The 18,729-nt window shown below is 40.2% G+C and overlaps 2 protein-coding genes across 2 annotated transcripts in view; one reads left to right on the forward strand and one right to left on the reverse strand.

Moving 5' to 3' along the window:
- The window catches only part of LOC309960018 (metabotropic glutamate receptor 7-like), a 238,919-nt gene that overhangs the window by 88,386 nt on the left and 131,804 nt on the right, over positions 1-18,729 (reverse strand). The window lies entirely within an intron of this gene.
- On the forward strand, positions 7,590-10,746 carry LOC309960016 (UDP-N-acetylglucosamine--peptide N-acetylglucosaminyltransferase 110 kDa subunit-like; the record flags this gene model as incomplete). The annotated part of the gene is made up of 1 exon (XM_082836561.1): positions 7,590-10,746. The coding sequence occupies one exon, from the start codon at positions 7,590-7,592 to the stop codon at positions 10,728-10,730; it is 3,141 nt and encodes a 1,046-aa protein (XP_082692687.1). The 3' UTR covers positions 10,731-10,746.

The following is an 18,729-nucleotide window of genomic DNA, read 5'->3' on the forward strand; positions in this document are numbered from 1 at the left end:
TATGATGGTCATTTTAACAATATTAATTCTTCCAATCCGTGACCATGGTATATCTTTCCAGCTGTTTGTGTCATCTTTCATTTCTTTTACGCGTGTCATATAGTTTCCTGGGTACAGGTCTTTTACCTCCTTAGGCAGGTTTATTCTTATGTATTTTATTCTTTTTTATGCGATTGTAAATGGGATTGTTTCCTTAATTTCTCTTTCTGATAGTTCACTGTGAGTGTATAGAAATACAAAATTTATATATAGAAATCTAGTGTATCCTGAAAATTTACCAAGTTCATGTTTGAGCTCGAATAGTTTTTTGATGGTGTCTTTCAGATTTTCTATGTATCATGCCATCTGCCAACAGTGACAGTTTTACTTTTTCCTTTCCATTTTGGAGTCCTTTTATTTATTTATTTTTTCTTGTCTGATTGCTGTGGCTAGGATTTCCAAAACTCTGTTCAATAAAAGTGGTGAGAGTGGGCATCCTTGTCTTGTTCCTGATCTTAGGGGAAATGCTTTCAGCTTTTCACCATTGAGTATGTTAGCTATGGGCTTGTCATATATGGCCTTTATTATGTTGAGGTATGTTCCCTGTATGCCCACTTTCTGGAGAGTTTTTACCATGAATGGATATTGAATTTTTTCAGAAGCTTTTTCTGCACCTATTGAGATGATTGTATGGTTTTTAGTCTTCAATTTGTTACTGTGATGATAAGAGACCTAAGATAGCTACAGAGGCTAAGTGACCTTTCCTTCCCTGAATGGGTAGGTATCCTTGTTCTGCCTTCTAACTGAGTTAGTATCTGAGTAAACAACTGCCAGGTGTCATTTAGTTCACAATACACTGCTGTGGCAATATAGAAATGAATTTGCCTAAGTCATTTGGCTTTTCTCAATTATAGTAAATGAATATACTGAATGAATACTTCAACGTAAGGAAATGTTCTTAAAAATATATTAATGTAGGCAACTTCAGTGGAGAACTGAAAACATTCAGGTAAAGGGCTGAAATAAAAGTACACTCAGTTGTATCCAGTTTCCTCTTGTAAATCTCTCTTTTTAATTTGAGTGGACAGTCACTTGAGAATATCTGACTTGGGGCTAAGGAAATCTAAGCCTTCTTGGCCACACTGTATTCTCTTATGTCATTTACTAAAGACACCAGGTGGGCTGCTGAAAAAAGAGTGGGAAAAATCAATCCCTCACATCCAAAGGGCGGCTCTTGAAAATATGTGTGTTGTTGTAGTTATTTTGCTCTTCTGGCCTCAGAAGTTCTAATCTTAACCTTAGCCCCTCATGGAGAGAGACTTTGTAAACCAATTCCCACATTACTCATTATGTGACCGTTGAAAAAGAGAAACCCAGCTCTTTCCCTGTGCTTTCAACCAGTTATCTTCTTCAAAAATCTGTTTGGATTGTTATACCTTAATCTTGCCTGGCAAGGGACTTATGGGAAGGTTCTTATTGTTTGAAAGTTTGGTGCCAGTATCTGCAAAGAAAGAAGAAAGATGTGTTTATGAAACATCCCAATAGTGAAGGTGTGTGAAAGCAACTTTTGAAAAAGTTAATTTGTCAGAGTTTAGCCGTATTATTACATTTTATTTTATTCATTGAAAATAAATAATTATCAATGAATCCTTTCTACATTTTCTAGTTTCCCAAAGTTCCCTGTATTCACATTCTAAGAGGAAAAATGGTATTTTAAGTCACTGCTCTCCACCTTATATTATTTATAATCACTCCTCGTGACCTCTTCCTTCCAAGAAATGTGATCCTGAGAAGTGTCCTTTGTTTGTCTTTGTGGAATAAGTGATGAGGATGCATCCTGGAGACCTGTGAGATGTTTAACTTGTGGCATAATGAAAGTAGGAGAGTTCTGGAAAGATCTGGAAAGGTGGCTGGTAGAGTGTGGCCAGATGTGGTGGGAGAAGAGAGACATACAGAGAGAGGGAGAGGAAATTTTCAGAAGGAGAAAATGAAACAAATAATTAAATAAGTTTTGTTGTGTGGTATGGGACGCAAGCCTTTCTCTCCCCCTTTCCTTCACAATGTCTTTGTTAAAGACTGTGTTTTTCATTAGTTTTACTAAGATAGGATTTGCCGTTTTGTTTGGATACTGAGAATGGACCCATGGAAACAGTTACATTTGGGTTATCTCTGACTGTCTTTAATGAAGAACATAAATATTGGCCACACTATCCATGCACATGCTATCACCATGTCTTTTTTGTTCTCTGTTCATATATCTAAGTCCTCTTCTTTCTTTAAGGTCAATCTCAAATCTCATCTGAAATGTACATTTATTGATAGATTCAACCCATAATGAACTGTCCCTTCTTTGTCCTCCTTAGGCTCTGATTATTTACAAAAACTCATTTTTGAACTTAGAAACTGTCCAATATGATATATTAGTTATTTCACAGCATATGTTATATCCTCAACACAATTATACGCTTTTGTGGGGCTGGGATCGTACATTCTGTAATTTTTCTCAGTACTTACACTTACTTTGATAAAAAGCGCATTCATTCATCTAAACATCATTTATTGGGTGTTAATTAAATATCTGAACTCAGTAAATATTGTTTGAATGAATGCATGCATGAATGAGGGAGTATGCAATAGGTAGCCTAATGTACCGCCCAATGTGAGAAAACCAAAAACATAAACACAAAAGCAAGCCAAAAAGTGGACCAGGACTTTCTGTAAAATATCCTGCTTTTTGTTGGATGATGCCATGAAAATCAAGATGCTCCTGAAAGGTCTTAATAGCTGACCACGAATAGTAAACAATTGAAATTCTCTCAGGCTTCTTCAACCCTATCACTGGACACATTTATACCTCTCAGGAGTGGTATTAAAAGAAGAGATTAATAAAGCTTTTATAGATGAGTTGATAAATCTCTAAAGATTTAAGTCTTCATTGCCTGCTAGGTTTTCTCTATTTTGGGTTTCCAAAAGATTTCAATAAACCACAGGATAATTAAAAATTAGACATTATCTTTCTTACCTTGATGTTTTTTGATGGTAAACACCTTTTTATTGTCTCCATAGTGCTGCCTAGTTTCCACCAGTACAGTACTTAAGTGAATTTTGCTCTGGATATTGAATATTACTTAAATAACTAAAGTAACTTCCTCAGAATTATTATTCTATTCTGGTTAGGATACTATCTGCTCTGGTTTGTTAAAATTTCCCTTTAGAGTGGTTTTAATTTTGTTTCTGATAGGGTCCTAGGATTTATTGCCACACCCATCCTGCATCTGTTTTTCTTTGAATTACTCTCCTTGCAGTTTCTGATTCATACAAGGCCTTACAGGTTAGTGACAACCTGGCCATCACAACGCTGGGAAGGACAGGCCTACTTTTCAGAGGTGTTGATGTTTTCTGTACCTGAAGGTTTTCAAGAGATATCAATCTTCCTCACCACCGCCCTTGGCCCTCTTAATGGACTAAGCAGTTCCTCATGAAATTTCTGTAGGATATCTGTACCAACTTCTCAATATTGTTCCATCCTGAGTCTATAAATTCCTGGCCTCAAGGTAATGTTAGATTTCTAGCTCCAGCCCCTATTTACATAAGGCCTATACTAAGGAACGGAACCCACAGACATCAGTCCACTCTTCTTTCTCTGGATTTAATTTCTCTGTTACTTTCTGAAACATGCAGGTGTTCCTTTCTTTCTTTTAATCTCAGCTATGTGCTTTTAATCTTTTCAAAATTGACCCAGAATTTACATGTGTCTCCAGTAAGAGTACATTAAATTGAGCTTAGTCTGTTATTCTACTGGCATATTTGAGATCCAGATAATTTGCTACTTAACTGGATTCAATGACCTGTATATTTCAGGCATCTAACACTTACCATGTTCCAAATTTCCCTCCTTATAGTTAGTAATTTTCTTGGGAATCTGGATGACATAAAATGGAATAAAGTTAGTGAGTGGCCCAGGAATGCCTGAAAGTTTGTTTGTCAGAGTGGCCAGGGAAAGTTAAGCAAGGAAGAAAAGCAAATGAAAAACAGAATCCCATTATTATGGCTAAGTTTACTCCCAGGATTCCATGCAGAGCTCTCTGTAGAGCTGGGTTGGGTTATAATTTATGCCAGAGCTCTACATGGGGCTGACACCATCTCATGCCAAGCTCTCAGTTCTGGGCTAACGTCATCTCTGGTCCACTCTGTGGAGTGGAAACTTTGGAGGAATGGCCAATGTGTTCCGCGGTGTAGGAAGAGGGAAATTATGAATGTGACTTTCTAAATTGTGGAGGAACTAACCACTGTAAATGTGCCTTGAACTATGTTGTTTAATTTGACCAGTCAGATCAATGACATTCCCCTTGAATGAAATGCTGCTACGTATATGAGCAGAAAAACAAAACTGGTATAAGGAATAGATAGCTAGTGGGAAGCTTCCGCATAGCACAGGGAGATCCGCTCGGTGCTTTGTGACCACCTAGAGGGGTGGGATAGGGAGGGTGGGAAGGAGGGAGATGCAAGAGGGAGGAGATATGGGGACATATGTATAACTGATTTACTTTGTTATAAAGCAGAAACTAACACACCATTGTAAAGCAATTATACTCCAATAAAGATGTTACCAAAAAAAACTGGTATAAGGAGATGGAGAGACTGGGAGTCTTATTTTCCCACCAATTAACTTTGCCTCTGACCATGACCTTCCCTTTGAGTCTCCTAGACCTTGGGGATGATCGCAGCCCCTTGGGTTGGGTGACGGCAACCCCATCTTCACTAGAACCTCTATAGTTAACTTTGATTTTTCCCACTCCGTCTATCCATCCCATGTGTGCAGTCAGACATTTGATCTTGGACTTTTCCTGACAAAATATGCTTGAATATAACCATTTCTTTTCACTCCCACTGCTACTGTTGTCACTGCCTTAACTAGGGCTTTATCTTTAAGTTCTTTATATAAATATATAAATATCTATATATAAATATACAAATAAAATATAATATTAATTCTGATGATTTTAAAGTCTTTTCTTGATAAAGACTTTTCCTGATAAAGATACACAATATCTTATATAAATATTTTTGTATTATCTGTTCTTTTCTTAGAAGTTTAGTCATATGATTCTATCTCTTGGTTTGTCTAGAACTTTTTGATTGAATGCTGGCTATTTTATTTGGCTTTTTTTGTTTTTCTCAGTGGAAACGTTGTTTTGCTTCCAAATATTTTATTCTACCTGGAAGTAGCAAATCTTCAAATTACAATTTTTTAAATGCTTTCAAATATCAATACTATAGGTGTCACAAAATCTAGAAAAATGACATTTAAAAATGAACTACTGCCAGATGTGTCTCTATAAAACTTTTCCCCCACTCTTTTAGCTATATATTCTTTAACTGCCTCCTCATACGACAGTTTATGTATTTTCGAAATCAAATTTTAAGAAATAAACTTTGTAGTTTTTAGACATAGATTTCTTGTACCATGGTTGATTAGAATTTGCTTCTAGTTATTAATAGTTTAGAAAAGTTTATTTCAGCTTCACAATTTATTATTGATAATGTCACATTAATTTTCATTGTTAACTTTGAGCAAACCTCTATGGATTACTTCCTCATAAGTATTTACTATTATAAATGCATTACTGATTTCAGTACTGCTATAGGTTTGTGCATTACAGGGATTCTGATAAAATACTCATTCATACCATTCCATTACACACATTGTTGATGGAGTATATTCATTCATTCATTCATTCATTCATTCATTTATTTATTTTTGGCTGTGTTGGGTCTTCGTTGCTGTGCGCAGGCTTTCTCTACTTGCAGGGACTGGGGGCTACTCTTCGTTGCGGTGCACAGGCTTCTCATTGCGGTGGCTTCTCTTGTTGCAGAGCACGGGCGCTAGGCACGGAGGCTTCAGTAGTTCTGGCTCGCAGGCTCAATAGTCGTGGCTCACGGGCTCTAGAGCACAGGTTCCGTAGTTGTGGCACACCGGCTTAGTTGCTCCGTGGAATGTGGGATCTTCCCGGACCAGGACTCGAACCCTTGTCCCCTGTATTGGCAGGTGGCTTCTTAACCACGGCGCCATCAGGGAAGCCCCTGGAGTATATTCTTGACAGAAGAAAATTTCCGTTTTGACTAAGCATTGATGAGAACTGAATCTTTGACTTATCTTTCACATGCCTGATGATTGAAATAATTTTCCACAGATTAGCTTCTGGTTTTGTACTTTTCAGTTCTTTTTTTCTTCTTCAAACGCACATGCTTTGAGAGCTGTGAAGTGCAAGACACGGCTATATTGTAAGGTGGGTTTTGTCCTTATGCTTCTGTGTCTTGTGCTAGGTTAAGTCAGTAGAGCAGTCAGTATGAGTACTGGAAGTTATTCCTGTAATGCGATAGTATATAGTCAATTACATATGGCGGTGTCTGAAAATCACATAATAGCCTCACTTAAAACATCTCCTTAGGGCTTCCCTGGTGGCGCAGTGGTTGAGAGTCCACCTGCCGACGCAGGGGACACAGGTTCGTGTCCCAGTCCGGGAAGATCCCACATGCCGCGGAGCGGCTAGGCCCGTGAGCCATGGCCGCTGAGCCTGTGCATCCAGAGCCTGTGCTCCACAACGGGAGAGGCCACAACAATGAGAGGCCCGCGTACCACAGAAAAAAGAAAATCTCCTTAGCCAGATTTCAAAAAAGCCTGTGGCCATTCCAATATGATCCAACATAGCGGAATATGATAGAAGGAAAATTGGCAAAGAAAGAGACGCTGGTCTTACCTGATGGAAATTAAAATATCTCACTTTTGACAATTTTGCAAAAACTTATAATTCCATGAACTAATTTCTAGGGTTCTTCATAGGACCTAAAAAGGAACCCATAGAGTTGTGGAACAACAATAGAAGCTGCTGTGATGAGAAGCCCAGGCACTGCAACAAAGAGTAGCCCCCGCTCGCCACAACTAGAGAAAGTCTGCACGCAGCATTGAAGACCCAACGCAGCCAAAATAAAAATAAATAAATAAAGATAAATAAATTTAATTTTAAAAAAGTAATACTCAGGTTTGAGGCATGAGAGGTATGATGAGGAGAAATTAGCTAATCCTTTCAGAACTTTTAAAATATCAAACTCAGTCTCTAAGATTTTAGCATTATATACAACATCGGTTACTTATTAGTGGTTTGGGAAGGCCAATTTAAAATTTTCTGATCTTACTGTATTGAAATTCACGGCCCTAATGTTTTCCACATTGATTATATGAATGATGAAGTAAAGTCAATCATGTATTTCCTTTCCAACTGGACAGAAAACAAAATTTTAAAAAGTGTTTGGACTACTGACTTCTGATTTCTTCTAAGGCAAGTGTATAGGTAATTTTTATTCCCTGATTAGGAGAAAAATGGTGGAAGAGGGCAGGGTTAGGAATTAAGATTTCAAGAGCGTGAGAGGTAGATGGCCAACCAGAGTTCCTAAGGTTCGGTGCCTGTAACTGTTGCCGCCGCTTAAGCCTGCCAAAGCAGTGGTACGGCTGCTGCCCTCGTATTTGCTACCTCTAGAAACATTCTTGCCAGTACTGGCGGCAGCGGGACTCAATTACCCCCTTTTATCACTCTCTGCAGACCCTCCAGATGACGTCTTCTGTGGGCAACGTGGCCGACAGCACAGAACCAACGAAACGTATGCTTTCCTTCCAAGGGTTAGCTGAGTTGGTACATCGAGAGTATCAGGCAGGAGATTTTGAGGCAGCTGAGAGACACTGCATGCAGCTGTGGAGACAAGAGCCAGACAATACTGGAGTACTTTTATTACTTTCATCTCTACACTTCCAGTGTCGAAGGCTGGACAGATCTGCCCACTTTAGTACTCTGGCAATTAAACAGAACCCTCTTCTGGCAGAAGCCTATTCGAATTTGGGGAATGTGTACAAGGAAAGAGGGCAGTTGCAGGAAGCAATTGAGCATTACCGGCATGCATTGCATCTCAAACCAGATTTCATCGATGGTTATATTAACCTGGCAGCCGCTTTGGTAGCAGCAGGCGACATGGAAGGGGCAGTACAAGCTTACGTCTCTGCTCTTCAGTGCAATCCTGATTTGTACTGTGTTCGCAGTGACCTGGGTAACCTGCTCAAAGCCCTGGGTCGCTTGGAAGGAGCCAAGGCATGTTATTTGAAAGCAATGGAGACGCAACCGAACTTTGCAGTAGCTTGGAGTAATCTTGGCTGTGTTTTCAATGCACAAGGGGAGATTTGGCTTGCAATTCATCACTTTGAAAAGGCTGTCACCCTTGACCCCAGTTTTCTGGATGCTTATATCAATTTAGGAAATGTCTTGAAAGAGGCACGGATTTTTGACAGAGCTGTGGCAGCTTACCTTTGTGCCCTAAGCTTGAGCCCAAATCATGCAGTGGTACATGCCAACCTGGCTTGTGTATACTATGAGCAAGGCCTGATAGATCTGGCAATAGACACCTACAGGCGAGCTATTGAGTTGCAACCACATTTCCCTGATGCTTACTGCAACCTAGCCAACGCTCTGGAAGAGAAGGGCAGTGTTGCCGAAGCAGAAGATTGTTATAATACAGCTCTGCGGCTGTGTCCCATCCATGCAGACTCTCTGAATAACCTAGCCAATATCAAAGGAGACCAGGGAAACATTGAAGAGGCAGTTCGCTTGTATTGTAAAGCATTAGAAGTCTTCCCAGAGTTTGCTGTTGCCCATTCAAATTTAGCAAGTGTATTGCAGCAGCAGGGAAAACTGCAGGAAGCTCTGATGCATTATAAGGAGGCTGTTCGAATCAGTCCTACTTTTGCTGATGCCTACTGTAACATGGGAAACACTCTAAAGGAGATGCAGGATGTTCAGGGAGCCTTGCAGTGTTATACTCGTGCCATTCAGATTAACCCTGCACTTGCGGATGCCCACAGCAATCTGGCTTCCATTCACAAGTATTCAGGGAATATTCCAGAAGCAATTGCTTCTTATCGCACTGCTCTGAAGCTTGAACCTGATTTTCCTGACGCTTATTGTGATTTGGCTCATTGCCTGCAGATTGTCTGTGATTGGACAGACTATGATGAGCGAATGAAGAAGTTGGTCAGCATTGTGGCTGACCAGCTGGAGAAGAATAGGTTGCCTTCTGTGCAGCCTCATCATAGTATGCTCTATCCTCTTTCTCATGGCTTCAGGAAGGCTATTGCTGAGAGCCATGGGAACCTCTGCTTGGATGAGATCGGTGTCCTTCATAAACCACCGTACGAACATCCAAAAGACTTGAAGCTCAGTGATGGTCGACTGCGTGTAGGATACGTGAGTTCTGACTTTGGGAATCATCCTACTTCTCATCTTATGCAGTCTATTCCAGGCATGCACAATCCTGATAAATTTGAGGTATTCTGTTATGCCCTGAGCCCAGATGATGGCACAAACTTCCGAGCGAAGGTGATGGCAGAAGCCCATCATTTCATTGATCTTTCTCAGATTCCATGCAATGGGAAAGCAGCTGATCGCATCCATCAAGATGGTATACACATCCTTGTAAATATGAATGGTTATACCAGGGGTGCTCGAAATGAACTCTTTGCTCTCAGGTCAGCTCCTATTCAGGCAATGTGGCTGGGCTACCCTGGGACTAGTGGCGTGCTTTTCATGGATTATATCATCACTGATCAGGAAACTTCACCTGCTGAAGTTGCTGAGCAGTATTCTGAGAAACTGGCTTATATGCCCCATACTTTCTTTATTGGTGATCATGCTAATATGTTCCCTCACCTGAAGAAGAAGGCAGTCATCGATTTTCAGTCCAATGGGCACATTTATGACAATCGGATTGTGCTGAATGGCATCGACCTCAAAGCATTTCTTGATAGTCTCCCAGATGTGCAGATTGTCAAGATGAAATGTCCTGATGGAGGAGACAACGCAGACAGCAGTAATACGGCTCTTAATATGCCTGTCATTCCTATGAATACTATTGCAGAGGCAGTTATTGAAATGATTAACAGAGGACAAATTCAGATAACAGTTAATGGATTCAGTCTTAGCAATGGACTGGCAACTACCCAGATCAACATTAAGGCTGCCACTGGAGAGGAGGTTCCCCGTACCATTATTGTAACCACACGTTCTCAGTACGGGTTACCGGAAGATGCCATTGTGTACTGTAACTTTAATCAGTTATATAAAATTGACCCATCTACTTTGCAGATGTGGGCAAATATTCTGAAGCGTGTTCCCAATAGTGTACTGTGGCTGTTGCGTTTTCCAGCAGTAGGAGAACCTAATATTCAACAGTATGCACAAAATATGGGCCTTCCCCAGAACCGTATCATTTTTTCACCTGTTGCTCCTAAAGAGGAACATGTTCGGAGAGGCCAGCTGGCTGCTGTCTGCTTGGACACTCCACTCTGTAATGGACACACCACAGGGATGGATGTCCTTTGGTCAGGGACACCCATGGTGACTATGCCAGGAGAGACTCTTGCTTCCCGAGTTGCAGCTTCCCAGCTCACTTGTTTAGGCTGTCGTGAGCTTATTGCTAAAAATAGACAAGAATATGAAGACATAGCTGTGAAACTGGGAACTGATCTAGAATACCTGAAGAAACTTCGTGGCAAAGTCTGGAAGCAGAGAACATCTAGCCCTCTGTTCAACACCAAACAATACACGATGGACCTAGAGCGGCTCTATCTACAGATGTGGGAGCATTACGCAGCTGGCAACAAACCTGATCACATGATTAAGCCTGTTGAAGTCACTGAGTCGGCCTAAATAATGACTGTGTGCACAGGAGAATTACCCTGTACCTGAGCCTCAACCTTCTGGGGGAAAGGGAACTACTTTTTCCTTATCTGTACAATACCATGCTGCAGATGGGTGACAGACAATGATAAGAAATAGCACAGCCAGACTTGCTTCCTGCATGATCATGATCATGATAGGGAGAGACACAAGAGATGGGAAACTGCTGTTCCACAAGGAGTCTCCATAGAATTTTGCAGCAGCCAGGTGTCTGGAAGGTCTGGAAGGTAAGTCTGGAAGGTCTGATCTCCCTTGGTCTTCCATAGGATGGATGGTTAGTGTGGAAGGGAGATAGAGATTGCCCAGCCGTTTTGTGATTATCATGGATTGATTGAGTCTTCTGAATTAATATTTTTCTTTATATTTTGGGCATTGGAGCTTTTAAAAATGTTTGGTTTCAGGTATTTTTATTCATGTGAAGTGTGTATGATTCTCTTGAGATAAGCTTTTAAGCTAAAATATTCCTTGTTTTAGTTTCTGAACTCTACAGATAAATGGGGACTTTGCTGGTATAGTCTTTTTATAGGTTGTGTAAACCACTTGAGCTTATATCAGTCATTTTAGTGTCTGACATAATGTTCGGAACTATCAGTGCTTTGTTGGTTTATAGATGATGGCTTAAATTATTTTCCTGGTCCGTTTCCTTCTTCCCTTCCCCCCACTTTAAAAATTCTCCTGTAACTTGGCTAACAAAAAACCAAGTCTGATTCAAAACCTCCCAGAGTGTTTCTCTTAACCGCGTCATCTGGTGCCGAATGAAGATTCTTAGGAGTGATTATTAATTCTGAAGGGCACAGTTGTGGTACTGTCACTGATGATAATAATAATGGATTTTTGGCCTAGAGTGTTGACCTATTTCACCAGTGTTTTACCGTTGACTGCCCCTCTATGCTGCTTCCAAAAGTGATAGTGTGTGTTAAGATTTTTACTTTCATTTCTAATGTATGTTTGTTTGTTTTAGTGAGTCCTGTTCTTCCTTTTTCTTTCAGCAGAAATGAAATCCCAGGTAAGTATAAGTATTCAAATATTTGATCAGTAAGTCACAGTTATCTCCAGTACATTAAATAACTTTCATCAAAAAACATGTTATAGGTAAAAAGCTCTGAAGGACCAGCTATGTATATGATAATTATGTTTCAGACCTTCTAGGGTATTATATATAATAACTTGTCTTCTGGACGTGGTCTTGAAGTCTTTATGGATTCAGTCTCAGTAGTAGCGAACTGCACTGCTACTTGGTTTGGAGTACAAATTAGACTTTAGCCCTCTTGGAGGTTGAGTTTTTGGTATTGAAAACCATAGGAATGAAATTATTGTATTTCAACAAAGGATCGAGGGCTTGAGGCTTAAACAAGGCAACATACGTGTGGGAAGCAGTCAGCCTTGAGGGCAGGTAAGGACATGCCAGGCATGCGGCCGCTGCTCGAAGGGACTGTCCCTACTTGTTCCCCTCCTTGTTCCATTCCATGGGAGATAAATCACCAGGGCCCAGAGATCAGAAAGAATGTAAAATGAGACAAGCAAAGCTGTCTCCCCCCTGCACATGCAGGTTATTTTTGATGCTTCTGGGTTTATGGGTTTCCTCCCAGGGAAGTTTATCTTGAGCCGAGACAGTCTGTAGATAATGTAAACCACCATCTGGCAACCTTCCGATTTCTAGTCTAGATAATCTGCAACTGTAGCATAATAAAATTTGCCTTGCAACCATCAGTTGTCTTGGTCCTTCTGACCCCACCCGTCGGTGCCTCTTCAGTTCCTTACCCCTTCCCTTCTGACCCTGGGGGTGAGATCCTCTTTCTCCGGCTGGTCCGCGGCAAGTGGCACTCGAACAGGGACCTGAAGCGTGAAGGCAGTTAAAAGAAAAAGAAAGTGCAGGTAAGAGAACCCTTATGCAAAATATGTGTGGCCACCAGTAAAAGTGAAACGAATAGAGGCATAAGGCAATAGTCAGAAGTAAAATAAGATGGGGCAAAAGGGCTCAAAGATGTATGAATTATTTGCTCAGGTTTTACTTTTGATGCTTAAAGCTCGGGGTAATAAAGTTTCTGAACTTTATTGTTGACTGAATTTTTACAGCATATCCATGGTGTATCTCCCTGGTTTCCTGATGGTGGCTCTGGTGACATAGAAATCTGGCAGAAAGTTGGAGAAGATTTAAAAAATTATTACGAGTCTCGAGGGCCTACTCATACTCCTGTTGTTACATATAGTTTGTGGAATCTGATAAAAATATGTTTAGATTCTTCTCATGATAGTGTTGATTTGAATGTAAAGTCAGAAAAACATAAGCCTCTGACAGAAGGAGAGACTGTATTATCAGCTACTGTGTCGCCGCTTCCTAAACCGAAAGAGCTAATTAATTTAAATATTTTAGATGAAGAGGAACATTTTGACTTAACAGATGAGGCTTGTAAACATAAAAGAGAGAAATGTCCTGAGGATGATTTTCTAGTGGCTGTGATAGATAAGTCAGTGAGAAAGCTGCAGGTTAATAAGGACTGTCTTCCTCAAAAATCTACATCTGTAAAAATGCTCAGTCCCTTGCAGCACGCTGTACAAGGAGCCATAAAACGAGGAGAAGATCCTATTTTCTGTTGTCCCGTCATAGAGAGACCTGATCCTAATAATCCTCAACAAGCTACTAGGGAGCATCAGGCTCTCCCTTTGAAAGTTTTGAAAGATTGAAAATCTGCCTGTGCTCAATATGGGCCCACTGCTCCTTTTACTGCTGCTATGGTTGACAGGAGAAGCTCTTCCCCCCGCTGATTGGAAGTCTATTGCACGAGCTTGTTTAAATGGTGGAGATTATTTAATATGGAAGTTTGATTTTTATGAACGGGCTGCTGAACAAGCAGAAAAGAATGCTGCCCATAATATTCCAGTTGATTATCATATGCTGATTGGGGAAGGACAATATCTTTCTTTACAAGATCAATTAACTTATCCCTTTGTTGCTTATCCTCAAATAAATCATTTGGCATTACAAGCCTGGAGGAAATGTCCTTCTACACACAAAACTGAGGACCTTTCAACAATTAGACGGGGACCTGATGAACCATACGCTGATTTTGTAGATAGGTTGTCACAGGCGGTGGGGAGACTCATTGTGGACGGACTCACTGGTACGATTGTAGTTAAGCAGCTTGCTTTTGAGAATGCTAATAAGGCATGTCAGGCTGCGATTCGACCTTGGAGAAAACGGGGAACATTGGAGGCTTATATTCGCCTTTGTGCAGGCATTGGGCCTACTTATATACAGGGTGCTGCTGTGGCTGCAGCATTAACTAACGTGGGGTTTAAAAACAATCAAAAGAAAACAAAGACTTGTTTTAAATGCGGAAAGGGCAGGTCCTTTTGCTAGAGAATGTAGATCTTTTAATTCTAACCCTAGTCCTTCCTTCCCTACTCAGAAACCTCCAGATGGTCAGAAAATCCCTGGTTTATGCCCTACATGCAATAGGGGGAAACATTGGGCACAAGATTGTTGCTCAGTGGCCCACAAGGATGGGCCACCACTGTCGGGGAACTCCTCCCGGGGCCTTCCCCGGCCCCAACAAATAATAAGGGCAATGTCTGTGTATCCTCCTCAAATTATCAATCAGACATTAACCAAAAACAAAAACATACAATATCCTCGCTCTCCAGAGCAACACCAGGAAGCGCAGGACTGGAGCTCAGTACCTCCGCCCGATATGTATTAACTCCTGAAATGGGTCCTCAGGCCCTCTCTACGGGCATCTGTGGACCTTTACCCAAGGGTTTGATGGGACTATTATTGGGAAGAAGTAGTGTCGCCATGAAAGGTTTAACTGTTATGCCAGGAGTCATAGATTCTGACTACGAAGGAGAAATAAAAGTCATGGCACAAACTATTAAAAATATAATAACTATTTCTCCTGGTGATAAAATTGCACAATTGCTACTTTTGCCCTTTGTACCTCATGGACAAATTTTACAACATCAAAAGAGAGAAACAAAGGCTTTTGGATCGTCTAATGCTGCCTACTGGATTCAGAAGATAGGGAAAGAACGTCCAGAAATGAAATGAACCATTAATGGAAAGGTTTTTTCAGGTTTGTTAGACACTGGAGCTGATGTCTCTGTTATGACGCAGGTACACTGGCCTAAACGTTGGCCCATTAGTCCTACTATTACAGAACTTCACGGAATAGGACAAAGTTCTTCTCCTATGCAAAGTAGTCAGTTTTTTTTAATGGCAAGATAGTGAGGGCCATTCAGGATATTTCCAGCCTCATGTTTTGCCTGGGCTGCCTTTAAACCTCTGGGGCCGAGATATATTAAAAGAAATGGGAGTATTACTTTATAGTCCAAACTCTCAAGTCTCTAATATGATGTTGTATCAAGGATTTCTTCCCACAAAAGGGCTGGGAACAAATCAACAAGGAACTGTCTGTCCTATTGATGTGAAAATAAAAAGTGATAGACAAGGTTTGGGTTTTTCTTAGGCGCCTTGGATTCTCCACTCACTGCTGATCCAATTACTTGGCTGACTGATGACCCTGTATGGGTGGACCAATGGCCCCTCACAAAGGAGAAATGAGAAGCTGCAGAACAATTAGTACTGGAACAATTAGGGCATTTAGAAATTTCCAGTAGTCCTTGGAATACTCCTATTTTTATTATCAAGAAAAAATCTGGAAAATATAGGTTATTACAGGATCTAAGAGCTGTTAATAAAACTATGCTAATAATGGGAGCTCTTCAACCAGGCCTACCCTCTCCAACAGCCATACCACACAATTATCATCTTTTAGTTATAGATTTAAAAGATTGTTTTTTCACTATTCCTTTGTTTCCTGAAGATAGAAAACATTTTGCTTTTAGCTTGCCTTCCTTAAATTTTAAGGAACCCATGAGGAGATTTCAATGGAAAGTATTGCCTCAGGGCATGGCAAATAGTCCTACATTATGCCAAAAATATGTGGCTCAGGCCTTGACTCCTGTGAGAAAAAGGTTTCCATCGTTATATCTCATACATTATATGGATGATATACTTTTAGCCACTGATAATATTTCTTTATTAGAGACTGCTTTTCAATTTTTACAACAGTCCTTACAATCATTTGGCTTGGTCATTGCCTCAAAAAAAATTCAAAGACAATCTCCATTTTTATATTTGGGAAAATATATTGATAACACTACTATTAGGCCTCAAAAACTGCAAATTCGAGTTGATAATTTAAAAACATTAAATGCTTTTCAAAAATTACTTGGAGATATTAATTGGCTAAGGCCTTCCTTAAAACTTACTACTGCTCAATTACAGCCTTTGTTTGATAATCTTAAAGGTGACTCAGATCCTTCTTCTTCACGCTCTATGACTCCAGAAGGATTTCAAGCTTTACAAATAGTCAGTAGATCTATCAGTTCTACACAATTAACTAGAATTCATACTCACCTTCCAATTTTCTTAATAATTTGTCCAACTCCTCATGTGTCTTATGGCAAACTGTTGGAATTATTGAATAGATTCATATGAAATCTACACCCTCTAAAGTTATTAACCCTTATTATGAACTTATTAGTAATTTAATAATGCAAGGTAGAACTAGATGCTTACAACCTATAAGTATAGAACCTTCTCAAATTATTATCCCTTATTCAGTTAGTCAACAAAATTGGCTTTTTCAACATAATAATGAATGGGGTCTTGCTCTTGCAGGATTTTCAGGTACCTTGGAACGCCATTACCCTGCTGATAAATTGATCCAATTCAGCAAACTTAACTCATATCTTTCCTTCTATAATTAGGCAACAGCCTGTTCCTCATGTACCTTTGGTTTTTACGGACGGTTCTTCTTCAGGAGTGGCTACTGTAATCACTGACCACGGAACAAACCTCGTTAAAGAAACTTCCTTGACTTCAGCTCAACGTGTTGAACTGTATGCTGTCATTATGTCTTTTAAACATTTGCCTTCTATATCTTTTAATTTGTTTTCTGATAGTAAATATCTTATTAGCTTGTGATTTCTTCTGGAGACCGAGAGCATAGGACATACTAATGACCCTGAATTATCATCCTCTTTTTGTTTGCTTCAACAGCTTATTCGTTCCCATGATGGTCCTGTTGCAGGTCTGTATATCCGTGCTCATTCTAACTTGCCTGGTCCATTGACTAAACTTAATGCGACTGCAGATGTTTTAACTCGATCTAAACGTGATCTTTATCCTGTACATTTTCCTCCCAAGAATAGAGTTGAAGTTACTCCTCCTCCTCAATCTCTTTTCCCTAAAGCAGGACAGGTCCCAATTTACCGTACTCCTCCTTTCCGTTCATCATGCTGTCAAGAATGGCTAATGTACTGCATTCATTATCTTCATACTCTTGATACTCATGGTCCATGTCCTGGACACCCTCATATTATGGTAAGTTATGATCAAACTGCTTCACAAGCAGCACAGCCGTTGCACGCTTTACACCGTCAGTCGGCGGCTACATTACACGCACAATTTTCCCTTACTGGTGAAGCCGCCCGACAAATTGTTAAGCAATGCCCACAATGCTTACCTCACCTTCCTGTTCCACATTATGTTGTTAATCCTCGTGGATTATTACCTAGACATTTATGGCAAATGGATGTTACTTGTATTCCGTCTTTTGGGAAATTACAGTTTGTTCATGTCACTATCGATACTTATTCTGGTTTCCTCTGTGCTACAGCACAGACCGGAGAAGCTACTAAACATGTTATCACTCATTTATTACACTGTTTTGCTTTCATGAACCTTCCCAAAATTATTAAAACAGATAATGGGCCCGCTGCTTTTGCAACATTTTGTAATTCATTACAAAATTACCCATATTACAGGCATTCCTTATAACCCTCAAGGACAATGTATTATAGAACGTGCAAATAGATCTTTAAAGCTAACTACTGAAAAAATAAAAAGGGGGGAATTGTATAGAACAACACCACAGAACCTTATAAATCATGCTCTGTTTATTTTAAATGTTCTCACTGTTGACAAATTTGGCTGCTCTGCAGGGGGAAGGTTGGTGGCTGAGCCAAGATTGGCCTCTCAATCTCCGGAGGTCCTCTGGAAAGATCCGTTAACCAGCACTTGGCGTGGTCCTGATCCTGTGTTGATTTGGGGACGTGGTCACGTGTGTATCTTTCCCAGATCAGTGCCTGGACTTTGCTGGCTTCCTGAGCGCTTAGTCAAGCAAATAGATGGCTCGCCATAGCTCACCTAGTTCAGAAGATGAAGAAGCTCTGCACCTCTCCTGAAAATTTGACAGTGTTGATTCAGAAGAAGAAGAAGAAGAGGAGACCACTTGCCAGGACGACTCAAAGGAGTGCTGTTCCAACTTGGGGACAAATTAAACAACTGGTTTCATGAGCTCAAGAGTCAGTGAAACAACAGAATAATCCTGTTACACCTGTAACTTTATTTTTGGTTATGTTGGCAACCATTTCATGTGTTCCCTCTGTTAATGCAGCAACTTACTGGGCCTATGTACCTTATCCTCCACTATTACAACCCATATCTTGGTCTGAAGCAGAGTTTCCTGTATTTTACAATGATAAGTGTTTATGGGCCTCTTATTGGGAATATAAAACAAATCAATATGTCTGTAAATTATACTAACTGGTTTAGTACCCATCCTGTCTGTCTTAGCCCATTGAATCTGGAAACTGGATGTGTAAAGGCTATTAGTTATGAGCATACAGATGTTTATGAGGGAACGGATCAATCAATTAGTTTGTCAGGCTCTCCAGGCATCCTTCGTTTTACAGGAACCAACATTACTCTTACATGCCCGGCTACCAGCCGACGAGAGGATCTTAAGGATACCATCATTTGGTATAAAATGGGCAAGCTATTAATATTAGAGGTCAAATCTCATACGCCTCACCACTTAGGGATTCCGCTATTACTATAGCCAAGGTTACAGGTGAAGATTCAGGAAATTATTTCTGTATGAAGTGTTTACTTGGAGGACAA

The sequence above is a fragment of the Leucopleurus acutus genome (assembly GCF_964270905.1).
Source record: "Leucopleurus acutus genome assembly, chromosome: 3".
Lineage (NCBI taxonomy): Eukaryota > Metazoa > Chordata > Mammalia > Artiodactyla > Delphinidae > Leucopleurus > Leucopleurus acutus.